Source organism: Phasianus colchicus, chromosome 11 (assembly GCF_987193195.1).
Source record: "Phasianus colchicus chromosome 11, bPhaCol1.hap1.1, whole genome shotgun sequence".
NCBI lineage: Eukaryota > Metazoa > Chordata > Aves > Galliformes > Phasianidae > Phasianus > Phasianus colchicus.
The window spans coordinates 10,794,460-10,820,211 of NC_143446.1; the positions used below are offsets into that span (position 1 = coordinate 10,794,460).

The window sequence follows — 25,752 nt, forward strand, 5'->3', positions numbered from 1 at the left end:
GCCCAGCAGTTACCACAGGCCATATTTCTTACCGGTGCCACTCCCTGCTGGGATCCTGCTCGTTGTGCTGGGCGGGAGTGGGTGATCCCCACATGGGCTGAGTCAGAGATCAGTGATAAGGAGAGGGAGGCTCTTCCCCGCTTGCTTTCGTAGCATCTTATCTGCAAAACTGGGATGGGAAACAAAGGGCTGAGCTCGCTTCCCAGCCATGGACCTTCGCCTGCATTATGAAGTGTCTCCTGCCCTCAGCCTCCTGGGCTTTGTCAGGTGCCAGGGCTGTCAGGCAGCATGCCAGGACTCCCCCAGCTCCTTTAAAAGGAGACTTTGAGATCCTTTGCTTGAACTGTGCCTTGCACACCCAACCCGGGCTCAAGCCCCAGCTCCTGCAGGCTCCGTCATGCACTGTTTGAGTAGTAAATTGGTGCTGTTTGCATCTTCCTTCATTCACAAAAGCTGTGCTTTTTTTTTTCCCCTCCCATCTCCTCCTCCCCCCCCATCTCTATTTCCTTTGCCTCTTTGTAAAAGCAGCATCCTCTTAATGACCAGCTTGCCGATCTCCAATTAAGCTAAGGGTAACTGGTGTATGGTGTGAGGCTGGAAGTGCCTCTCTTGGCTGAGCTCAGAGGGATGCCCACAGCTCGGCAGCGAGATTGGGATCCTTTTGTACTTATGAGCTGGGAGCAAACTGGGTTTTTGTATCAGTTCCCCATTCTGTGATGGAATGGTGCAGAGGCTGTGGGCTGTCTGCTTGCTACCAGCTGATACTTTGGTGCTGTCAGTGGTCTTCAAAGCAGGTCAGGACCAGTGATGCCCTGCTGGGACATTTGTATGCGGTTGGTGTGCTGGAGCACATCGCGAGGCCGCTGCCTGCTGGGGATGTGCCGGCCTGGCCCGGCTGCAGCTGTAGTTGTGCTGTTGCTTGCTCCTGCTGAGGGGCTCCATGGAGGAGAGCAGGGCCTTGTAGGGGGCTGCTCTGGATAATGGGGCTTGCAGTTGAGCCCCTTTGTGTCACCACCTTGGCTGCTCATGGCGTAGAATTTACGGTGCCTAGCAGCATGTGTGTACTATCGGGAGGAGTGGCCATTAGCATCCTGTGGGTTCCCTCTGTCCCTGTGCAGATTTTCTTCTGGAGTGGGAGGCAGTGGGGGCATTTTGTTATGCTGCCTTATAAGCATGAAGCAGCAAAGCCTCTGCGGGGTGGCGTGGAACAGGCTTACTGCTGTGCCAGGAGCTGCAGGAAAGCCTCCTAACCCTGCTGTTTTCTTTCTCTCTCTAGGGTTGACCAGACCGGCAGTGCCCATGATGCCCTGAATGCTGAGAACAGCAGAAGCAGAGGAGGCTGTGTCCTGTTAGCTCCTCGTCCTTCCTCCTCACCCCCTTAGTTTGGATTTGTTTCTATTTATTTTGTGGCTGGGTTTGGGCATGGCCTTGGCCGGATGTGACACTGCCGCGATGCGGCTCCTTTGGCTCAAGCACCACTTGTCTGTCAACATTTGGACCCTGCTGCTCTTGGGAAGCACCTGGCTACCGCTGGCGGAAGGCAGCCCTAAATCTCCCTTTAGGACTTTCTCGGTTACAGACTGGAGCTTGACGCACCTGGTGGTCCATAACAAAACCGGGGAGGTCTACGTAGGGGCCGTCAATCGGATCTACAAGCTCTCCAATAACCTCACGCTCCTGCGGACGCACGTGACGGGGCCAGTAGAGGACAATGAAAAGTGTTACCCTCCGCCCAGCGTTCAGTCCTGCCCGCACGGTCTGGTCACCACCAACAACGTGAACAAACTGCTGCTGGTGGACTACTCGGGGAACCGGCTGATCGCCTGCGGCAGTGCCTCGCAGGGTATCTGCCAGTTCCTGCGACTGGATGATCTCTTCAAGTTGGGTGAGCCCCACCACCGCAAGGAGCACTACCTCTCCAGTGTCAATGAGTCGGGGACCATGTCTGGGGTCATCATTGAGGTGCTAAACGGGCAGAACAAGCTCTTCATTGGGACGCCCATTGATGGCAAGTCGGAGTACTTCCCCACGCTCTCCAGCCGCAAGCTGATGGCCAATGAGGAGAATGCGGAGATGTTTGGCTTTGTCTACCAGGATGAGTTCGTCTCGTCCCAGCTTAAGATCCCCTCGGACACGCTCTCCAAGTTCCCCACCTTTGACATCTACTACATCTACAGCTTCAGCAGTGAGCAGTTTGTGTACTACCTGACCTTGCAGCTGGACACCCAGCTCACCTCACCCGACTCCACTGGTGAGCAGTTTTTCACCTCCAAGATCGTCCGCCTCTGCGTGGATGACCCCAAGTTCTACTCCTACGTGGAGTTCCCCATCGGCTGTGTGCAGGATGGCATTGAGTACCGCCTGATCCAGGACGCTTACCTGACCAAGCCCGGCAAGGCTTTGGCCAAGTACCTGGGCATCTCGGAGCGGGAGGATATCCTCTTCACCATCTTCTCCCAGGGCCAGAAAAACAGAGTTAAGCCTCCCAAGGAGTCTGTGCTCTGCCTCTTCACGTTGAAGAAGATCAAGGATAAGATCAAGGAACGTATTCAGTCATGCTACAGAGGGGAAGGGAAGCTCTCTCTGCCCTGGCTCTTGAATAAGGAGCTGGGCTGCATCAACTCGGTAAGTTCATGCCTGTCTGTATGCGTGCCAGGTGGTTTTTGGCTCCTGGCTGGACTCTCTAGACCCTTCCCAGTTACCTGACCTGACTTGTTGTTTTCCTGATGGGAGGCCTCTCTCTTGCTCTGGGGGCTGGCACAGTTAGGGCTGAGCGCTGAGCTTGCTTGGTAGCATTCCTTGTGGAGACTGTGGCTTTGGTGTGGGAAGGCTGTCTGGGTTTGGGTTGAATCAGTGTCTGCTGATAGCTGCTGGCCCCGAGCGGGAGGCTGACTGCTGGCACAGGTCTCTTGTTCCCTATAGAGTAAAGGGGTGTGGGTGAGCTGGTTGAGGGCAAAGATGCTCAGCCCTCAGATGGACAAATCGTGTCTACTGCGTCTCTGCCATGGAGACCCTTGAAGATGGCATGTGTGAATTTGGGAGGATTTGGTCATGTGGGGCTTGGTGGAGCTGTGGCTGAGCAGAAGCTGCTGGGGCAGGAGAGGAGTTGAGAGGGATGCAAGCAGGGAAGGAGGCAGAGAGGTTGGTAGTCCCAGTAGAGATTGGTGTGACCAAGTCCTCTCTATCGTGTGCTGGATAGGAGGAGAAAGGGTGTGAGGAGCAGGGAGCAATTGCAGTTGCTGGGTTTGTCTTCCATGCTGGAGGAGGCAGGAGGGGAGGACATCATGCTCCTTCTCCCATCCTGTCCAAGGTCTTGGGGGTCAGCAGCTGCCTCCTGCCCTGGGTGCCTGCATGTCCCCATGGAGCAGTCCGGCCTCTTTCCCGTGTCCTCCCTGCAGCTCCGAAGGAGACGGCTAACAGCTGCCTGACAAAGTAAAGGGTTTGCTGTCAAGAGCGCTGGGCTCACAAATCAGATTTTGGCTTTGAACTAATTCAATTTTGGTGGAAAATGATGAAATCGTTACACTGCTGCTTGTTGGGTTGCACAGCTGCTGGCTCAGACAGAGGAGATGCCTGCTGCTTCCTCCCGATGTGCTCCCAGACTCTCTGCCCCGTTGTGGGATGAGGGCTTTGCCTGATGAGTGCCCCATATGAAGGTGGGGGCCTGTGTCCCTGCAGAGCCGTGATGTCTCTGCTGCAGGCAGTTTACAGGCACCAGTGGGTGCACAGGGACTTCTCCATGAATCTCAGGAAAGCTGCTGTTGCAGGGAATAGTGGTGCGAAGGGGAGAGAAATGCTGGCTGGTTTGACACTTGGATGAGAATGGGAACAGGGAGGTGTTCCCTGGTTGCAGTGCAGTGCAGGAGGTAAAGTGCAGTTGCACATGCTGCTACTTATTTTTCCTTTCCCATCCGAAAGAGTGATATTGCTGTGTGCTGCTAACCTGCTCCCTTGATGATGCAGAGGCAGCGGCTGCTCTGTGTATGGGAACCCCACTGCAGCACTCGGACCCTGCACAGCTCCAGAGGAACTCTAGCAGGGACAGCAGGTGTGAGGTAGTGGCACCAGGAGGACCTGCAGTGTCATTACTTTCATGTGAGTTGGGTTGTTGGTGGCACAAAGCCGTCTTTGGGAGCCAGGTGCCATTTTCTGTCCCTGTCCTACTCCACCTGCCAAGCATGGCAAAGAGCAGCACAAGGTGTCGAGCCTCAGCCTCTGGCTGTGCTGGGAGTGAGCCAAATTGGGGCTTGCAGAGCATGTCACCTCTTTCTGGCAGGGATCTGTGTGCCCCTCGTAAAATGCAGCCACCTCTGGGGTGGGTTGTGGCAGCTGACGGATCTCGCAGTGATGGATGCCAGCCAGAAAATAAAGGGCATGTTGATTTTTTTAAGGAGGCAGAATGTAATTGCTAAAGTCAGTAGTTGCTCGGGATTTACGCCTGATCTGTATGGAAAATGTCCCAGGAGCTCCCTTGCTCTTGCTCAGGATTTATGGTTTAAAGTCTCCTCTGGAAAGTGGAAAGTCCAAATCTCATTTCTTAGCACATCAGAGGGACTTCTCAGTGCCAGAAAGCCACATCCCTGAGGACTGGTCCACCTGCACTGTGCTGGGTGGGAGGAGGAAGGCTGGGGAGAGCTGTCCTGCCACCACATGGGCATGGCTCTGAGCACCGAGCTGGGCAGGGAGGCTTCCTGACCCGGGTGCTGGCTTCCTTCTTACTCCAGACCCTAGCACAGCATTCTCCTCAGCTATGAGACCTTGGATGCTAATCCCTGAGCACTGTGGGGCAGTGCAGATTTGCTGGGGCTGGGAGATACTGCCAGGCTTGGCAGCGAGCTTGGGAACTGAGAGTGCTTCCAGGGGTTTTGCTGCTCCAGATGGGATGTGCACTGTTGCTTCCCACTGTTGGTACCCTGCTCCCAAAGTGCCCTGCCTGGCTCCTGGTGTCAGCGTGCCTCCCTGTGTGCTGGGCATGGGCCTTGCTGGGTAGCAGCCTCAGCAGGCACAGGAAGGCAGGTGTTGAATGGCAGGCGTGGGAGGACGGGGTGTGTGTATAATGGTATTAACTGGCAAATTACTGGCCAATTAATAACGCTAAGTGGCACGAGTCTCTCCTCTGCTGTCTGCTCCCTTGTTGCTTTTGTAAGTGGGCTTGAAGGGAGGCAATGAGACAAGGCACGTCAAGGAGACTGCCTGTTCCAAGCCAGCTTGGTGTATCCCCTCTCCTTGGGGCTGCTTCACAGAGGAAATCAGGGTTTTCTGCCCCAGTTTCTATGCTGGTGGGGAGGAGCAGGCTGTGCCTTATAGCAGGGCTGTGGGGCAGTCGGGATGTGATGCTGGTGGGTGTCACCAGTCTCATGCTGCCCACTCAGCCCGACCGCAGTGAGGTGCCTGCCTGCACTTCCCTAACGAGGCACTGTGCTGTTAATGAGCTAATTGTCGGCGTAATTATTTACCGAGGTGGTGTCGGCATCTCGGTGGCGGGCGGGTGCTCCTCATGGCCCTGGAGTGCAGCTGTATTTGTCGTTTCCCAGAGAGTTTGTTGAGACAAAGCAGAGAGGAGTAAACACCATAAACATTTATCCTCTTGCATATTCAGCAGCTGATGAGGTTGGGGAAGCTGCAAATTGAAGTGCAGAAAGAACAGAAATTGCATTGGCTTCCAGGGGCTGCCAGGGCTTAAATACCTTCATGGTTTGCGCTCAGGGCTGCTCAGGGCTCAGGCTGTGTTAACCCCTGTGCTGCTGCCCTGCTTGGGGTGGTGCCAGGCAGAGGTGGGTGCTGTACCTGCCCCAATTTGATCGGGGCTTTCTGACCAGCTCTGGGCTGTCTGACGGGCTGCAGGGATGCTTGCAGCCCTGGAATGCAGAGTGCAGGCTGGAGAGCTAATTCCCTCCCCACTTCTCCTTCACACCAGCAGGCATCCTTCACCTCTTCGTTCCTGTTTTAGAGGATTGGTGCATTTGCATGCTTGGATGTCCCCAAGCTCCTACAGTTTAGAGAAGGATGAAAAAAGGGGTCAGGCGTGGAAAGGAGTCAATCTGTGCCTACATCCTAAACCAGGCACCAGAACTTAGAACAACTGAGCAAGCAAGACTGCATCTCCAGACTGCTTTAGGAGGCTGTGTGCGCCCAGCTGGACTCATTCCCATTTCTCTGCTGCTGAAAGGATGGCACGGTGCTGACTGCAGCCAAGAGCGGGACTGCTGGCCTTGGGGTTGTACAGTGAGCCTGGGTGACCATGTCTGCATTTGACAGCCCAGGGAAGGTCCGGCTTTTCTGAGAGCTGTTTTTGGGGTGTGGGATGGTCAGAGCCTCCAGTTTTTGGGCTGTAGTTCTCCCTGCTCAGATCTCAGTGCTGGGTGGAAGCGGTGGGGCTGTTGCTTTCAGCAGCCGGAGCTGCTTAGTGCGTGTATGCACATGGAGCTTGGGAGCACGGCATTTTCCCATATGTTACATGCACATGCTGTATGGATTTAAAGCCCCTTGGGGACTGGCATGCATTTGGAGGCAGTTGCTTGCCAAAAACCTCTCCCCTTTAAATTCAAAGTTACATAAGGAGCCTCTTGAAGTGGAAAATTGTGGCCTGAACAGGCTGCCTGCCTCTCCAGGCGCTGTGCCTCAGGATGCCTCCCTTCCAGCCCTGTGCACCGAGGCCAGAGCCCCCTCTTCCTCCTTGCTGTCCTGCTTTGGTCATGGAAACAAGGGGATGTGTTTCATTAGCTGTGATTTTGTCATTCACCCTAATGCCAACCAGTGCAGGATCGAAGCCATGCCTGCCAGGAGAAGGAAGGATGAGCGCATTGGGCTGTCAGAGCTGTGCCCTCTCTGTGCTTCATACCCTTCTGGGGCACAGGGGGGGAATAGGGGAACACAGAGGTGAGGAGCAATGGCAAAGATCTCCTGAGGGTGTACGGGTAGAGTGATGCAGCAAAACCACCAGCTGAGTGCGGGTGAGGAGCATCCCCATGCCCAGGTCTATATTGGGATGGGAGCAGCTGAGCTCTGTCCTAGCCCATGTTGTTCCTGGGCTTGCAGAGCTGGGACTGCAGCAACTCCATCCCAACCAGAGCGGTGGCTTACTGCAGCCTGCTGGAATGTCTGGGATGGCTGGGAGGGAGCTGCCTCCACAGCCCCTGCTCCATCCTCCCGTGGGGATGGAGGTCAGTGTGAGCCCTTGTTGTTCTCTGATGCTCCAGAAGGCTCATCTCTCTTCTGTTCTCTTCCCACAGCCACTGCAGATCGATGACAACTTCTGTGGCCAGGATTTTAACCAGCCACTTGGCGGAACCGTCACGATCGAGGGGACTCCACTTTTTGTGGATAAAGAGGACGGGATGACGTCGGTGGCTGCCTATGACTACAGAGGACAAACTGTTGTGTTTGCGGGCACACGGAGTGGGAAGATCAAAAAGGTAGGAGAGCTGCTGCTGCATTATGAGGGATGCTTCCATGCTGATGGGGAGATGTCTGCTTGACTTGGTGGCCCTTTGGTGCAGGGTGGAGTGTGACCTCTGTCATAGCGTCAGCCTTGCTGTGTTTGGGTAACGTGCATCCCCATTGCTCCTCTCTGCCAAACAGATGTACCGAACCACCGTCTTATGGAAAGGCTGTAACTCTGAGAGATCATGTCCTGGTACTGGGTCAGCCTGTCCTGTTGTCTCTCAGAGCTGTTGATTTGCACTGTAGCTGTTGTGGGACTGGCTCTGCCTGACCAGGTTCATATTGCTTTGCTTCTGACTTGGGAGGGGCCAGCAGAGGTGGTTGTTGGCATCTCTGCTGGTGCTGAGGGAAACATTTAGCTGTGTTGGCAGCACTGTTTTGTCTGGACTGGGCAGGATGGAGCTTCTCTTGGTTCTTCATGGGCTCAGAGTAGCTGTAACTGTTGTTCTCGCATCTTGAATCTGGTTGAAGTGGAGGAAGTAGGGTCTGAGTTGGGGTTTCTGCTCCAGCTCTGGAGGGGCCCTTCACCAAGGGGATGATGAGCTGTGCTTTTACTGCTGCAGTGGGGATTTCTTTAGCCTGGTTTGATATTCTCACACCTCCTCTGTCTGAGTCAGTGTGAGGTGCCCTGCCTTGCAGGGATGGGTGCATTTTTTTGGAAGATAGTGGGGTGGGAAGGCTGGCTCTGTGCTCTGTCTGTACTGGCAGTAGTGTGCTTTAGGTTTTATGCTGTGGTGTATGTGGGAGCCAAACTGGTCTGAGATGTTCCTTTGGCAGGAGAGAGCCCTCGGGTGCTGCAGTGATCCAGCCTGGCGGCGCCAAGCTATCTCCCAGCATGGGGGAGACCTCCTGTGCCCCACCACTGCACAAAGGCTCCTTGTTGGTGGCAATTAGCAAATAGCTGTGAGTGTGTATTTCTCTGTCTGTATCTCCACAGGGCACGGATTTCCTGTTATCATAACATCGTTCCTATAATTACAGCCATACATGCCCTGTATAAACATCGCTTGTGTTAACAGCATCCTCAGCCAGGCAGAGGCATAGCAAAGGTCCTGGCATGGTCCTGGCAAGAGGCAGGAGGAGCAGGACTAGGCTGAGGAGTCCCAGCACCCTTCCTAGGGCTGTCCCTGCATTTGATCTACTTCTCCTTATCCATGCTGTTTAAAACAAAACCTTCCTGTACATCTCCTGAGACCATTGGAGAGGAGAACCCAGGTCAGGAGCCAGAGCTTGGTCTCTTGGACCTGTTCTCAGTAGGTTGGGATTTGGAACAAAGAGATGGATGGGGTTTGGGGTGAGCATGGTGCTGGCGGTGCTCTCTGTGTGCCTCGCTGGGCTGCTTCTCCTCCCTTCCTGTGGTGTCGGCGCCAGGCTGCAGGGAGCTGACGGAGGCAGCTCGTCCTCCCTTCCTGATCGATACGGGGCCTGCAGGGACCGGCGTCGCGTTGCTGGCGGCTTCTCCTGCTGCCGAGCTCCCAGCGGGAGGTTTTAAATAGCATGTGCCAGCGTGAGGGATGAGGATGGAAGGAAGGAGGGTGTGGGAGGAGGGTTCACAAAGCCACGGGGACAGCGTTGCACCTTCTGTCCCTTATTTATCTAGAGAGGATGGCAGTTGCTTTTTATGTGGAAGATTTGTTTCTTCCTTCCCTCCATTTTTTTCCTACTTTTCAATTTTTCCCTGGCCCTTGTGCTGTCAGAGCCACTTTCATGTGATTGTCACAGGTGGGTGCCAGGCCAGATGCTGGCTCTGTGTTCACTTTGGGTGCAAGGTCAAGGCTGAGGCCAGGACTTGGAGCCGAGGTGTAGTTTGAGCGGCTTCTTCTTCTACAGAGCTTCTCTGTTTTTGCTGGTTTCTGCCCATCACCGTTGTGTCCTATTGTTCTGTGGCCCCAGAGAGCCGGATGGGTCCGTGGGGCCTGAAGTAATGGAGCAGGAGCTCAATGGGACATGAAGAGGTGGATGTCTGTTCTGTCCCGACACAAGGACTCCAGGCAGGTTTTTATCCCTGACAGATGCTGACACCGGGGTGAGGGTTGCAATTCCCTGTGTGACCTCTGCCCCACAGCGTAGAAGCTCTCTGTGAGCACTGAGCATCGTGCTGGGCCCTGGGGGACCTCAGCTGTCCTCGGCTGTGACCTTGGGTTCGGTGGCCCAGCCTTTTTGCCGGGCAGACTTGCAAAGTGCTGCCTCAGCAGCTACCTGATCCCGCTGCCTGGCTGTCTGCGGGGCCGCAGTGAGGGGTGGCTGTGAGTTCCTCCCCGAATGGTACTGATGTGTCCTCAGCCAGGGGATGGGGTGCTCAGCAGGGTGTACAAATGCTTTGTTTTTGGGTGCTGGGATGGCAGCAGATGATGTGGCAGTTCAGGGCCAGTGCTGCGGTCCCAGGCTGCGGTGAGGTACTCCAGCTGCCTGCCCATCTCCTGGCAGTGGTGAGCATCCCTCTGCTTGCAGCCCCTTGCTGTTTCCTCTGTCCCCATAGCAAGTACCCGTGTTTTGGCTTTGTGTATCTTGAGCATTTCTTTCCCTGCTCTCCTGCTGGCCCTGATGCCTTTACAGGGAAGTGTCTGCTCTGTCCCTTTACATCCATAGGATTTGTTTTAGACCCTACAAAAACACAGCAATGTAGTGAGAGCTGCGACACGGTGCAGACAGGCACTCTGTGCTCCCCATCCCCAAGAATGCTGCAGCGCATGCCAGTCAGACAAGGGGACACTGATGGTGCCATCTGGGCTGGGGTAAGGTCAGGGCAGAGTCACTGCTGTGTCTGGATTTTCCTTGGATGGCAGCTTCCATGGCCAGCATTTGTCCAGTCTGTTGCATGCAGACAGAGCCTTCCTTTGTCCCCTGAAAAAGCCATGCAAGCCTGGCTTCCCTGCGGCGGCTGTGAGGCTGCAGGGCAGCACCTGCCACCACCACAGCTGGAGCCTGCCCTGCCCTTTGCCTCCAGACACCGCTGTTCCACGTCCCTCTATCCCTGGGCTGGCTGAAACCATCCTGTTAAATGGGGAACTGGCTTTCCAGGGCAGCACTATGCGTGGGGTTATGGTGTTGGGGTCTGTGCTGCAGTTGGAGCAATCTGGAGACTGGGATTTGGGGGGAAAAGTGATGTGAGCACCGTCAAAATCAAGGAATGTTTGCAGAACTGGGAGTGAGTTGCTGTAGGGTGGCAGCAGGGCAGGGTTGGGCTGGGGCAGAGGGGCATCGGGGAGGATGAGGCATGGGACTGCCATGGTGCTGAGTGAGCTGTAGCCCTGCAGCTGCCCGCTCTGTGCTCATGTCTTAGCAGCTGAGCAGGCCTGTGGTTATCTTTGGATGGTGCTGAGTTATGCGGAGAGGCCAGGCTTGGAAAGCCCTCAGTCCTCGTGCTCGCTGCCCTCCGCCAGCAGTCATGGGGTTGTGTTGTTTGGGGAATTTCTGCCGCTGCCAGGATGAGTAACGTGGGGATGACTCTGGCCATGCTGCTGGTGTTGGATGTGAGCCACTTCCTCTCCACACTGGAGCTCGCTCTGTGGGTGCGTCACGGACCCGTCCTTGTGCCCTGTGTTGTGCCGGATGGGGAAGTGACACAGGGACATGAACCTGGAGCACATTGCGTGGGGACTTCTAGAGGAAATCTGAGCAAGAGCAGCAAAGATTGCTTTCCCGGCATCTGTCTTGTGCCTGGAAATCACCAGCCTTTGCCATTACTTCAGCTTTGCTTGTGGTGCTCTGGTTGTGCTTCTGCAGTTCTGAAGGTGAGCACAGCCGTGTGAGCACTGCATCAGGCTGAGTGCCCTTTGCTGCCAGCTGAGCATACGTTTTCGGAGGATCTCTTTGTCTGTCTCTAGCTGCCCTCCTTGCCACTGTAATCTCTTTAGCTCCTTCCCTGTCCTAAAAGCAGATGGCCTTGGGTGCTAACGCATCAGGGCACATCCCTGCTGGGAATTTGCTCCCCCCTGCCGCTCGTGCTCTCTGCACCATGTTTATCCTCTCCCACGAACAGCACAGCTGAACTGGCCCCGTGTCTGGTTTCTTTGGCTTCTCTGCTTTAACAATAATAACAAAAAAAACCACAACAACAAATAAACTTTTTGTGCTAAGTGGGTCATCCCTATGGGTGCACAAACACGCGGTGCTCGCTTCTCCTGGGCAGGACCTGGGGACCTCGCAGCTCCTGCTTGGGGAGGCAGCCCATGTTCAGCATGGCTATTTGGTGAGCACAGTGAGGCCGGGGCTGAGCAGCTGCACGACAGGGCGTGAAGAGCAGCAGGAGGAATCTACAGGCTTGGGCTTTGCAGGAATTTCCCCATTATTTGCTGACTCTGGGCTGGGAAATCATGTTTTTGCTCCCTCACTGCCTGGGGCAGCACTGGTGCTTTCTCCCCTTCTGATTTTGCTTCTAAAGAATGATTTATTTTTCTTTCCCCTCTAAGTGTTTTAAAAGCAAAATCTCTTTCCATTGTGAAAGCCCCTCTGCTTTCTTCCTCTCCCCCCCTTCCTCCAGCTGTGCCGCAAGTCAATAATTATCCCCTCTGGGTTGGCAGGGAGCATAGGGCATCTGCTAGTCATGTGCTGGGTATTTTGGCGGATGGCTGCTTTACTGGCTGCAGAATTAGTGCTGTGGGGGCTGCTGAGGAGGGGAGATGTGGGTCTGAAGGGAGCAGGAATGTCTCCTGCTTTGGGCAGTACCCAACTGCTCACCCTGCAGCTGAGGCTGGCTGCCTGCTTTGAGGAGCGTTTGGTGACCTTAAGTTTTGTCTTTTGGACTTGTGTAGATATCCATTGGGTGACAAGTTAAGGGCAAGGTCTCCCAAGAGCTGCACCCTGGTGTGGACAGGTCTAGGCTGATGGCTGAGTCAGATCATTGGAGCACCTTGTGAGTTGAAGCTGGGCTGCTGGTTTCCAAATGACTGCTTTGCTTCTTGTTCTCAGGGCAGCCAAAGCGGGGGAGAGCTGCTCCTGGCTTCTGAGAGCCCTTCTGCGTGGCTGGAGACATTGCTCCTGCCTTTGGGGAGGCTTTACATGGGACTTGTGTCCTCCTGGCAATGCCCTGGGCTGTCACAGATATAGGAACAAAACTTCATCTGGTTCTCCAATCCACAAATCACCCTGTGAAGGTCAGGGTCCTTGTGAGTCTGCAAGGAGAAAGCACGAGGCTCCCTGCCCGGTGTTTGTCCCCATCCCCTCCGGCCACGCGGCTCCTTTCACATTGCCTCTGCTTAGCACTAAGGCAGCTTAAGCAGCTCGTGGCTTTAAAGGGGCCCATTGTGTCCGCGCGTGTGAAATCCAGCTCCCGGAGAGGGCTCGGCTCCCCTCGTGACCCCCATGTCCCCATCCTGCATGGAGCTGGCCCCTTGCCCTGCTGCCATGCTGTCCGCCTTCTGCAGGGACATCCTTAGTGTCTACTGTGTCGTGCGGCTCCCTTTGGAGGTGCCACACTTGATGCTACTTGGGGTGGGTGTTGGGGTACCTCAGCAGCAGCCTAGCCCTTGCACCACACCTCTGCAGTGCATTTGGGGTGCATCAAGGCTGAGCTCCTCTGTGTATTCCTGCTGCTTCAGTGAGCGCGGCGGAGCCCGGAGAGCAGCTGGCTGCACCGCACAAGGGCCTTTTGTTCCTGCCGCCTCTGCCCTCTCCCGCTCTGTCCCCATCCCATCCCCTGGGGACCCCCTTCCCTGCCATGCCTGCAGCTCCTTAGGGCTTCTGCAGCAGCCCCAACCCCACCGGGGAGGTGGGCACCAGGGAGTGCGCGCCTGCGTTCCTCCCCAGTCAATAGCGATAATTTTATTGGTGTGACAAGGTAGCCAGCGGTTGCCAAAGTGCATCCATCAAATACCTCTGGGCCGCTCCCGGCCCCTCGAGAGCTCTCAGCAGAGCTGAGTGCCGCCTGTTTTAATCAAGGTGGAGGCGGCAGCGCTGCCTGGGTATGGCTGGGGTGCGGGGAGGGGGCGCGGAGCTCAGGAGGAAGGGGCCCTGCTGGCCTGCGAAGGGCTTTGTTGAGCTCCGCACAGGATGTCTCATTGTTGGAGGAAACAATTAGAAATTCATCGTGAACTGCCGGCCTCTGGGACCTGCCGGGGCAGCAGCTGCTGGCTCCGTCCTCGGGTGACTCTGGGGACGGATGGGGCTGAGCCCCCGCTGCCCTCCTGCCTTTTGTGGGACGCTCCGGGGTGCCTGCCCCTTGCACAGAGGATCTGGGGGGTTCCTTCCCCAGACCCCAATGCTTCAGGCTCTGTGACGCAAGCCATAACTCTTCGTTTTCCCCCCCATCTGCTCTGCAGTCAGCACAAAGCCGGCAGGTGAAGAGATGGAGAGAGGAGCCGGGCGCGCTGCCAGGCGGGGCCATAGCCTGGCTCAGACCTTCCCTGCAGAAAGCGCTGACTCTGTGTGGCTCCACGCAGCCCCATCCGTCAGCCGGGCACGGAGCATCGTGCTGGGCACGGGCACCCTCGTGCAAGGTGACTTTGGAAGGCAGGAGCTGGAGGAGGGCCTGGGGTGTGATTGTGTCCAGTATTTCTGGTCTTTTCTGCATTTCCCTTCACTGGGTCCGGGCCTGGAGGACCAAGGCACGCTCCGGGCTTGGTGGTTGCCTTCCTTTCCTGTGGGCTTGGTTTAGATGATGCCAACTATCTTGTATCTCCCTGCCCACCTCCGGTGCCCCAGCAAGGCTGTGGCTGTGGTTGCCTACTGGGGACCTCAGTGGTGGCCCCTGGGGGACATGGCAGGGTGAAAAGCCATCCCATTGAGATGGAAATGAGCTGGGAGGCCCCTGTGTTGTCAAGGCCCTCCTGTTGGAACGGTTGTGCCTATTCACGGGCTTGAACACTGACTAATTTTAGCTTTTCGCACGGAATAATGGCCCCGGCCTCCCACCAAAGGCAGCAAAGAAAAGGGAGGGCACGGGGAGCCCCGAAGGCAGCAATTTGTGTGCTGGTATCCAGCCTGCAGCCCCAGCTAATGGTGCCTGCGGAATTTGTGTAGGAAACCTGTCAGAGTAGAGATGTGAGGACAAGGGACCTGGACCCCATCCGCCCCTGGTGACCTCTGGAGCCCGTCGTCCATCCCTGTGTTTTGATATCTGTGGGGTCGTTCAGTGTCGCTGAGCGTGGTTCTTGGCTGTGGGCAGCTTAGGGTGAGCCTCTGCTGTGCCTTGCCTTTGGTAATTATGGGCTGTGCTGCTTTGAAATAGCAGGGAGAGAATTCTGATGGGGGTGATGGGGGAGGTGGGGTGGCAGGAGGGTGCCCTGTGAGATCAGTGCTTGAAGTGAAGTGGAAAAACGCGTGGATGGGTGGTGAATAGCTCCAAGCTCCACTGAGCTCCACTGGTCAAAGAGCAGAGTGGTGCCAGGGTTTGGATGTGCCACTTGGATCAGGATGTCTCTCCAACACCCAGGAGGTGCTAATCCTGGCTTAGGGCAGCACTTAGCATTGGACCTGAAGGTGCTTTGTGTAGAATGCATCTGCTTGCTTTAATCCCTTGATTGGAAGTGGCTGCTGGGCAACCTAGGGTGGAAAAGCCCCACGGTCCGTGCATGGACTGCAGATACCTCCTCTTCTTCCCATCTCCTTCCTACCAGCATGAAAACACCGCACGCCCTTGGTCTTTGTGTGCACTCAGAACTGCTGCCGTCAGGGAGCATCCCCGTGGCAGCGAGAGCAATTGTCTGCATGGGAAGCAATAGCAGGAAAGTTTTATTTAATGGACGCTTAGTTCTTTTAATGCAATTTAGCAGCTGGATATAAAGAAGAGAGCCAGCACCACGTGACACACTGCCTCTCTGTAGATGGAGAACAGACCGTGGGGAGAACCCTACTGAGCAAAGCTGGATGAGCTGAGAGTGCTTTCATTTTGCTGTGTTCGTTGCTCCAGAGGGCAGCGTCCATTGGGGAGCATCGTGCCCCATGGCTGTCCCTGTAACAGCAGCCAGGCTGACAGAGCTGTGTGCTCTTTATTAGCTGCAACCATAATGATGTATGTTGGATTGCTTTCCTACGTTGATAAAATTACCAGACCTTGAACAAAGGGAGAAAAAAGTCTTTCTGACCTTGAAGGTGGTGGTTCACTTGTCTTCATTTCATTCCCCTCGTCTGGGGATACGGGTCAGTTTTGGGTGCTATTTATAGTGCATTTGGCTCGATGGTTTTCTTTACAAAGCGAAAGGTTGTCACCTTTGTTTCTGATACTGTGGAGAGGAGCTGCTCAGGGGAAAAGGAAGCATAAATGAGATTTTTTTTCCAAGTGTTCCCCTTCGTGACAAAGCTTTGCAAACTGGTGAGACCAAACAGCCACGGAGCAGCATAACTGGGGCTGCTGCCGCTGCCCAGTGCTCTGCTGTTGGAGCCATGATTGGATCCAGCATGGCCAGGCTTCCTGTGCCCAGTGTGCCTTGTCTGGCGCAGTTGGCATTGGCTGAAACAAAGCGTTACCTGAATTCTTCCCTTCTCCCATCCCATAAGAAGAGGGGCTGCATTTCCCACCTCTGCTGAGGCCTCCTGTTTGCAGGGGTGGCATCACCTGCCCATGGCTGCATCCCCCTTCTCCAGCCTCGTTTGTAATTGACAGACTCATTGAAACAACAAATGTTGCCGTAATTTAATTTTCAGACAAACAATAGTCCGGGGACAATGTTAAATTCATGAAACTGGCTTAATGTGATGAAATTTAATGAAGCAATTTGTGTGCTATCCTGGGCGCCGGCGCTGTGCAGGGCCGTGGCTGTGCACGCCTTCCCCTGCTCGCCCATCCCCTGGCAGCTCCATGTGCCCTTGGGGATGAGCTCCACGTGGGACATTGGGGATGGCACTGTGTCCCTCTGGGTGGGCCCTGTTTGGGCTGTGAGCCAGGGGAAGAGTGGGTACCTTGATGCCTGGGGTTTGCCTGGGGCTGAACTTGCTCTTGGAGTGCAGCATTCCTCAACTTTGGGGTGCCAGATTGCAGCCTCAGGTGCTCAAGCAGGGATTTTTGCCACATCCATATTCTCTAGGCACCCTGACACTAGCATTGGTTGCACTTCTACTGCGTTCTGAGAGAGGTTTCCCTGCTGTTTCCTTCCCTTGGTGATTGATACAACCCTGTGGATCTTAATTACGTTCTGGCATCTGTAGAGCGAATGCTTGCAGAGCTACTGGCTTACTTGGGTTTACCTCTGCTTGTGTTTTTGGGGACAACCCCATGTCCTGGCATCTTGGGGGGCTGTGACTCCAGCAAGTATTCTGCTGGGTCAGCACCTGGCTTCTCCTTGGCTCAGCTCATGGTGAACAGGTAGCCATGAGTGAAGTGCAACTGGAAAATATTATAGAGAAAGGGTAGTGCAGTTTCTGTGTGCATGTATGCGTGTCTATATATATGAACATATACATATATATATATGTTTTTCTATAAAAGCTCCCAAAATAGGCCTGTGTCCTAGCCAGAATGGTTGTGTCTGTAATTAGCTGTGGAAAGCGCTGTGTTAGCATGACTTGCACATACACAGAGCCCTTTGGAAAGGCTGCACAGCCCCAGCGTGGCATGGTGACCTCTGTCCCTCATGTCAGAATATCCCTTCCTGCTCCGCTCTTTGCATCCCAGCAATGAGGAGCAATAAGCAAACTACTTAAAAAACAAAACAAACCAACCATCCAGCAAAGCTGTCTCTCATATGTGGCCTGTGCCTGCTATGGTGCTGTGGGGGTGATTTCCACCCAGCTCTGGGGAGGGGAACTTCCCAAATCGAATTCTCTGTTTATTTCCCCAGGGCTTCTCTGTGTTACTCTCCCTCTCTTTCTGGTATGTTTATGAGCCTCGGGGGATCTGTTTTTGCCTTCAGTGTTTAAAATTAAAGATGCTTTTCTCTTCTAGCAGGTGAGATGAACACTGCACATCCTTAGCTCAGGGTTTTCTTCTCTTAAACCTGCACAGGAAAACTTGGGGGGCTGGAGGGCACAACCTGAGGGCCTCCTCGGTGCCCTCCTTCCACCCCCATGCATAGCCAAACCCTTCTGCTCAGAGCCTCAGTTCCCTTTTTCCCTCCAGCCTTGTCCTTTTGAACCTCTCTGCCTGACAGCTGCTCGTGCAAGCTGTTGAAACAAGAGCTCTGCTTCACTTTGGAAATGGAAGCGATTAAGAAGCCTGCAACCAGCTCCAGCCCTCCCTGACACCGTATCCACCCAGGTGCCTTTTGGGGGCTGTCTGCTGGGGAGCAGCAGTGCTCGGCTTTGCCTTGTACTTGTCCCACATGCTGCAGGGTTATGAGCAGAGGTGGTTTGGGGACTGCACATGGGCAGTGAGCTCCCACCATCGCCTCCCAAATTCCCACTCGTTGGACAAAGCTGTGGAGGCTGTGTTGTTGCTGCTCCCTTCGCCTCCCTAATTCTGTTTGTGCTTGTGAGCAGAGAGAAGCGGAGCAAGAGAAATTTTTTTTTTAATGGTTTGCGTATTTCTGGAGCTGTTTTTCATCAGGACAGTGATAGTTGTGCAGAGGCAATTAATTGGAGGAAAAGTTGACGGCGATAAATGTCAGGAATGTTTCGAGGATGGTTTGGATGAAATACATTTTTTAAAGCCTCCCAACGAAAACAAAAACCTTGGCCTATTTTGAACCTTGCCAAAGAGAAACAACTTGAAAATGTTGCTTTTTGTGTGTGTGAGCTGTTTAAGTGCCTTTTTCCCCTCTCATCTCATGCTCGTTAAACAAAAGCATGTGTTCTCCTGGCGTGGCTCCCTGGGGGCAGGAGTGCAGTGCAGGGTCTGCACGGGGATGGATGCAATGGAACGGATGCAGTGGGGTGGATGCAATGGGATGGCTGCAGGAATGCTGCAGGTCCCTGTGCTTGGCTCTGTGTCTCTATGGAGCAGGGCTGGGGTCGGCTTGCTGCTCTGTCTGCACCACGACTTTCTCCTCCTTGCCATCTACAGATGGTGATGCCTGCAGCCAAAAGGAGGAGTGTGGCATAAATGCATGCCGAGTGCTTTGATATCCTCAGGCAGAAGGTGATAAAGAAAAGAATTAATGCTTAAAAGTGATGCTGGTGTGCCGTGGCTGCAGCTCAGGGTGCGTGGGCTGTTGTAGCCCTGCTGTGCCCTGGGCTTGCAGCAGGGTCAAGAGCAAGAGGGGGCTTGGCGTGGAACATGTGACAATTCTGGGAGAAGAGAGTGGTCTTAGGTCTCCCGGGAAGGACTTCTGTCTGTGTGCACGGCCTGAAACTTGCCTGGGATATGTTTTGTTGTGTCAATCCGTGATCACCCCGGGGAAGCCAAACCCTCTTGTTTTCTGCCTCCCAGGCGCTGCGGTACCTCCAGCCCCAGCTGCAGAGTTTGGTGCTGGTGTGTTTTTCATAAAGGCTCTTAATCACACACAGGATGTTTCTGTTTATTCAAGAAATAAAATCACACAAACAACCCACCCCCAATTTGGCTTTCGTCAAGCATCAGCTGCTTGACCCGAGGCTGAGCTGGAGAAATCCTCGCCAGCCTCCTGCAGCCCGACCGGAGCTCAGCGCTGTGCCCTGGACACGTGCCTGGCACCAGGACCAGCATTGGGCCATAGGGTTGACACTGGGCAATGGGATTGGCATTGGGCCATGGTGGCATCTCATAGGATCTCGAAGCAGAGAGGCTCAGGGACCGGGGGGGGACCAACCTTGAGTTTTTGGGGTCCTGGCACTGGGTTGAGCAGCCGTTCCGGCTCTGCTAACAACAGCACAATTGTTTTTGGCTGAGCTGGCTCCCAGTGAGGGCTGGAGGTGAGCTGGAGCTGTGGGTTCATTAGTGGGATTGTGTGTCCCTGTGTGCAGGGTCACCAATGTGCAACCCCAAGGTACCTGTCCCCCAGTTAGAAGGAATGAGGATGTGCCACCAGTGCTGGCACTGTGTTGTCGGCTTTTGCTTTGGGCTTCAAGTGGAAGGAGAGCAGGAACGTCAGGATGGTGTGGAATAAGAACCACTTTCCTCATGCCTGTTGCACGCATTGGTCCCATCACTGTCATTCCCATGGCAAAGCAGCAGGCCCATGACCCAGCAAGAAGGAAATGTGCCCTGTTCCTTTGCGTTTGGAGGAGCACAGTCCTCAGAGATTATTAGAATAATTTAACAAGCCATTAATGAGAGTGAGGGAAGTGCTGGAGGAGTCGGAGAAGGGTCGGGGAGGGGGTGTGGGGAAGCGGGGCTTGATTTTTGGCAGGGAGTGGGTCACATTGGCAACCTGCTTCCTTTGCCTTAGATGTGTTATGAAGTTTTTGAGGTTGCTTGAAAAGTGTCTGGGGAGCGGTGGCGAGCCAAGCGGGCTGCAGGCCAACTCTCAGCTAAACATGTTGTTGTGTAAAATTGTAGTCAATTAATTTAAGACCTGCCAATTTCAACTGCAAAGCGCTAGGAGGTTCTGTCAAGTTTTCAATGGGATAAAAAGGGGAGAAGGGGGGGATTAGTTTTCAGCGCTTGGAAGGGCAAACAGCGATCCTCCGTGCAGCGCTGCAAAGTGCCTCCTTCTCTCTCTCTGCTCGTTTGGGCTTTGGTAAACTCAGTGCCACCGATGTTAAAGGCCCTGCAGGGAGCATCGCCTTTGCTGGCATGTCCCCTGCTCACTGGTGGCATGTCCTGGAGTGGGGACTTTGCTGCAGTGCCTGGTCCTGCTCTGCTTTTGTTTTCCATCTCTGAAACACCGCAGCTGTTGTGCACGTGGATGTGTGCGTCCGTCATCCTGCTGCCTCCTCCCTGGGCTTTTGCCCCAGCTCACCCAGGGCACCCTCTCTTGCTTTGTCATTTGCCACCAAAAGGTGCAGAGCCACCACTCAAGCGGTTGTTTTGCCCTCAGATGTGCGCTCACCCCGGGTGTTGGAGTGTCTGTGTGGGATGGAGCAGCTCAGCATCCCATGGCACTGCACACTTGTGTTTTTTGGAGTGACTTGGAGCTGTGCATCCCCGGCGCTGGGCTCTACCACGTGCCACTGTGCCATGTCACTGTGCTGTGTCATTGCCGCCTCGCACTCATTTCCCCGGAAGACATTAAGGGTAATTTCCTCCAACCTCACTTGTTAATATTTCACTGGGCTGTGGAGCAGCCTACAGGGCTTCCTTGCTTCAAAGCAGGGCAGCTCCTGGCACCTTTGCCTTCAGCTCTTGGTTTCACCAGCTCTTGCTATGACTTGTCCCATGGTTTAAAATGATGTAAAACCAGCCAGTGGCAGAGAAAGCTGGGTGAAGCTATGGGGCTGGTGGTCAGGGCTGGGGCACGTGCCATGTGCCAATTCTGCCCTGCAGCACTCACCCAGCTGGGCACAGAGGTTTGAACCTGCTGGCAAAATACACTCTTTGGGAATGACTTTTGGGTTCTTTTCATTCCTGATCCGGACTCCACAAATCAGAGCTTCTGAAAGGGCCCGGGTTGGCCCTCCAGGAGCAATAACAGAAGAATTACTGCATTGCATGGGCGTCTTTATGTGTTTTTTAAACCGTGCCTCCTAATTATAAATAATGGCTGTGATATGAGATATGATTATGATGAATGGTGATTCTGTATTCTGTCTGCATTAGCGGCTTTAACCTTGCCGGGGTAATTATGTCTCATTTCAAATTCTGATACTATTTATTTGAGGTAGGGGACTGGGAATTTAATTTCTACTGCTTTGTCTTTTAGTATTATTATTATTTGAAAAAGATACCTTTGCAAAATTGTTTTTTAATAATTCCCTCCAGTGGCAGCGTGAGCTCGTTAATATTTGAGGGGACTGCATGGAGCTCTTGGGAGAGGCATGTTGGGGTGTGGAAACCAGGAGCTGATGAGGAGCCTGTGGAAAGGAGGTGCCCAGAGATGGGCTTTGGTGAGGACAGCACATTGGTGCCACCAGCCCTGGTGCCATGTCCCTGCAGAATGATTCCACTTGCAGCCTCTGCAGCTCCACACTTCCTGGCTGGGGGTGCATCCGGGGGTCCCCACTTGGTCTTGGGGTTCCCATGAGGTCTTAAGGCTGAGCTGGCCCCTGCCCGTCTCACACCGCCTCTGACAGCACGTTTAATTAAAAATCAAATCAAAGCTTGCGCACGTGATTCTTAATCAGTTTGAAGTCTCTGCGAGAATAAAGTAATTATACCACTCGTTTGGTTACAGTAATTAAAACTTTAATTAACATCATTTCCCACCCCTTGGCCTCTCTCTACAGTGCAGATCCTCAGGCGGGTGCACCTTTGGGCTGCTGATCTCAGGAGAAAGCACGCTGTGAATTTGGGGATCGCTCGTCCTACCTCCATCCCTGCTGTCTCCAAACCCCAGATGAGCCTTTGCTGGGCCACCCCTCCTCCACAGAAGCTGAGGCCGGCGAGGGGCTTCAGTTGCTCAGTGCTGTGCCTTTGGGTGCTGGGCTGCATGGCCGCTGTGAGTGGCCCCACCGCCGTCATGCGAGTGGCAGCCTCTGCTTGAGATCCCCTGGCAGCCGTCGCGGCTCCGGGGAGGTGAGATGGTGGCAGGTGTTCCTGAAAGCTGTTCTGAGAATTTCACTCTGAATGCAGCACGTGCTCCTCCAGACTTGTGGGCAGGGAGGCACGCTCACAAAGAGCAGCCCTAGCTGTGTGCTGGGGGCTCAGAGAGGTGCACAGGCCATGCTGGGGTTGTTGGCGCTGCTTGCTGTTGTCCTGCTTCCCAGTGAGCCCGAGGGAGGGTGAGCAGAGAGGGGAGCTTTGCATCCACGCAAGTGCTGCAGAGAGTGTGCCTGCGCAGTGTAAAGCCTGAGCTCTTAAATGTCTGCAGCAATGTCCTTAGGGAAGGCAATCTCTGTATTTAAATCTTCTCAATCTCTCCTTCGAAATTGCTGCTATCCATGGACTGAAGAGCTTCATTTCCATCCTGTTTGTGAATGGAGAGTGCACTGCAGTGCTTGTGTTGCTGCTGGGCTTGCTGTGGCCCTGCTTCTCTTTGTAGAATCATAGAACAATTTGAACTGAAAGGGACCCTTAAAGGCCATCTGGTCCAACCCCTCTGCAATGAATGGGGACATCTGCAGCTCCATCAGGTGCTCAGAGCCTGTCCAAACTGACCTTGGGTGTCCATCACATGGCCAGGAGCTGTGCAGAGCAGTCAGTGGGGACATGGCACACATTGGGCTGGGTTGAGGGCCAGAGATGGCTGTGGGACAGGGTTAGTGGGCATGGTGGTGATGGGTTGACAATTGGACTTGGTCATCTTAGTGGTCTTTTCAAATTTTAACGATTCTATGATTCTGTGTTTCAGAGCTGTGAAATGCAGAAGGAATGTCACTGTGGAGAGCTCTACAAACACACTGAGAGCTTGGGGTGGGGAGGGCAAGGTGCGGTTGGAAGCAAAATATTTGTGTGTGCTCTGCTCTGTGCTTGGCACACTGCCGGGTTCAGCCAGGTGGGAACAGTGGGACAGCAGGAGCTTTCCCCCAGCCTTGGAGGTGTGCCTGTGTCCGGGAGCTGGAGGAGTCCAGGGGAAACTACCTGCAGTTTTCATTTCAGCCTGCTGATAGCTGACATGTTGATTTAAAAATGAAAAAAATAGGAAGTGTGTCTGTAACTTTCCCACTGCCTGATACAATGGATTGCTTTCCCACGAAGCACATTAAACAGTATATAATTTGTCACTGAATTCACAAGGCATTCTGCATGTCCAGTTCTGCTGCCTGTGTGAGACATTAATATTTAATGCTGTCAGCATGCTGTGTGTTTTTTCAGGCCTTGATTTTTTTTTTTTTTTTTATTTTTTTTATTGCTTATCAGCTCCCCCTGGCCCATCAGGTGTGATTTGCCCATTGGGATAAAACAGCAAGGCAGCAGTAATGAGAGGAGTGATGCTGGTGTCAAACAGGTGACACAGGGTGCACCCAGGGCTGCCCTCCTCCCTGCTGGGCGAGGATGGGTTTTGTTTGTGTTGATCTGCATTTGCAGCAATGTGTTACTGCAGCACGAGGCTTTGGGGCTGTGCAGTGTGGGAATTATGGCTGTTGGACCTGAGGTGGGGGCTGTTCCTGACTCCATGTGGGCTTTTCCTGCCTTCTGGTGGCCCTTCCTTGTCCTCAGGCAGCTCCTCTGCTGTGTTGTTGTTGCAGGGAGCAGGAAGGAAGCAGCTATTTTCCTGGGGCCGATGTGGGGGGAAGGAGCAGGAGGATCAGCTGATCTCCGGCGTGCTGCAGCTCTGGGAGTCTCCTGTGTACTTTCTCCCCACACAGCTTCAGGCAAAGTCCCACTGCCTCCTCCCTGGGTTGGGCTCCCCAACATCTGGCTGGGAAGGGAGCATACCCTGTGTCCCCCTCGCTCAGTGTCCTGGTGCTGGGATGTGGAGGATGCATTCTTAGTCACTGGCATTGTGTTGCCTTGCTCAGGTTGCATGGAGAGAAGAGTTGCGTTGCCTTTTTGATCTAGGCATTGGAGCAAGTAGGAAAATAGTATTTTGGGTGTGCAGGAGTGTTGCAAGAGAGATTCTTGGACTGATATCCATGAGACAGAAAGCTGGGCTGCTGCTGGTGGTCTCCTTGCTGCTGAGGAGGTGGAAATAAAAGTGCTGAGCGCGTACTGAAGAGCCAGCAGGGATGGCCATGGCAGTGGGGTTATCCACCTTCCTCCTGGGCAGTGGCTGTGCATCGCTGGGCGCAGGTCCCATCCCCTCACTGAGTCAGCCCTGAGTGATGCTGATTGGGAAATAATTGCAATAATAATAGAGATATTTTGCTCCCGAGGAACGAGACGATACAAACTGGGCACTGAGCCAGGAGAGTTTTGAAGGGCAAAGCTGAGAAATCAATGGCTCGAGACTGCCGGAGCAGCTGGCGGGCTGGGGAGGAGTAGTGCCCGTGTCTCGGTGGGTCTCAGAGCAAGTGTGGGACTCCAGGGGGGCCTTGGGGCTCTCACCCCACTCTGTGGTCTCCCTATGTCCCTCTTTCACTGACATTTGATGCTATCTCAATTCCTTACTGGCATCTGCAGCTCCGGCACTGGGTCCTTTTCTCCAGTGATTCAATTTTCCTGCAAAATGATGCAAAAGGTCTTAGTGAGAGCTTTTTGGTTCCATCAGAGCTGGTTGAGCTGTGAGGTGGGCTGTGCTTCTCCATCCTTTCTGCTGATGGGGTAATTCTGACTGACGCAGCTGTTCCCAAACCTGCGCTCCCCAGAGCGCCCTGCTCCAGACAGCCGCCTGCTCGCCCTTGAAGCTGAATGGGTAACTGCTGCTGTAATCCCTCTTTCCCTTAGGTACTCTTTGCTTTGCATTCATGCTTTTCCTGCTCTTGGCATGGAGCTGGTAGGACTGTGGTTTTGGGTGAGAGACCACGTGGCTTTGGGAAGCTTTGCAGGCAGCCTGCAGACCCTCCAGCTACATCCCGTGGCAAAACCTCTGGTTGTACCCTATCGCCTGCCCTCAGCCCATGTGGCCGAGCTCTGGGTGCCACCACAGGGATGTGGCACCCGTGGTGACATGCGCTGCAAAGGCAGTGTCACAGCTATCAGTGCAGGTCAGCCGCCGGGATTTGTCGCTGTTGTGGGCGTTGATTTAGATTAAGTATCTTCTTGTTTTTTGCTTTATTATACTGATATAATTAAAGTTCCAATATTCTGTGGCTCACGGCAATGTAGGGCCTAGGACGTGAGCCTTTCCTGTATTAATCTTTATAAGTGGGTTGTACTGAATGGCAGCTCAGCTCACCCCTTGCCCTCAGTGTGTTATGAGTGCGGAAGCAGCATCTTGGCCCCGTGCTGCCTGCCGACATCTCCCCTAGCTATGCGTGCCCCTAGAATGCTGTGTCAGACCCCCAGAAATACTCAGCTGCAGTGTAGTGGCCACGGGGGGGGTCATGGGCACATTCCTGTGTGGGGCAGCTGCTGCCTACCCAGGCTGCATTGCTGGCATTTTTCTGCTGGGATGCAGCAGGAATGCATCTCCAGATCCCCTTCCCACTGCCCATGTCCTTGCAGTTCAGTCCTCTTTGCCGCTGCTGCCCGGCGGTGCTGAGCCATCCCAGCAGTGATCTGCTTAGTACTCATCCTCACTTCGCTGGATGCAGAGCTTTGGTGACCTGAAACAGTGTTCAGCACCACATCCTCATCTCGTCCCTGAACACTTGTCCCTGCTGCTGTCCCCAGCCAGCACCCCCCTATCCAAAAGCACTGTCCCCATTGACTGTGCCCCCCCTGAGGACAGCTGATGCTGCAACCTCACAGCTGCTGCTAGTCCTGCATTTTCGAGGTGTCTGAGCAGGGGTGGAAGGGGGAGAGGAGTGTTCCTCCCGGAGCAGCTGATGCAGGAACCTCATTTTGGAAACTGGAGAAGGGCATGCGGGCAGCAGCTGCCGTGCTGCTGCTCCCTGGGGCTGAGAGTGGGGGGAAGGTGTGTGAGGGTGCTGGGGGCC

General features: G+C 54.3%; 1 protein-coding gene across 4 annotated transcripts in view; it reads left to right on the forward strand.

Annotated features, from left to right (window-relative positions):
• PLXNA1 (plexin A1) overlaps positions 1-25,752 on the forward strand; it is a 98,457-nt gene that overhangs the window by 8,588 nt on the left and 64,117 nt on the right. For 3 of the 4 annotated variants that reach the window (XM_031607552.2, XM_090148225.1, XM_031607562.2), the window contains exons 2-3: positions 1,277-2,625; positions 7,233-7,415. In XM_031607552.2, the coding sequence (XP_031463412.2) occupies positions 1,423-2,625; positions 7,233-7,415 (1,386 nt within the window). In that variant the 5' untranslated portion in view covers positions 1,277-1,422. Of the gene's footprint in view, positions 1-1,276; positions 2,626-7,232; positions 7,416-25,752 lie in introns of those variants that run through there. The other variant, XM_031607568.2, reaches the window with a different exon arrangement.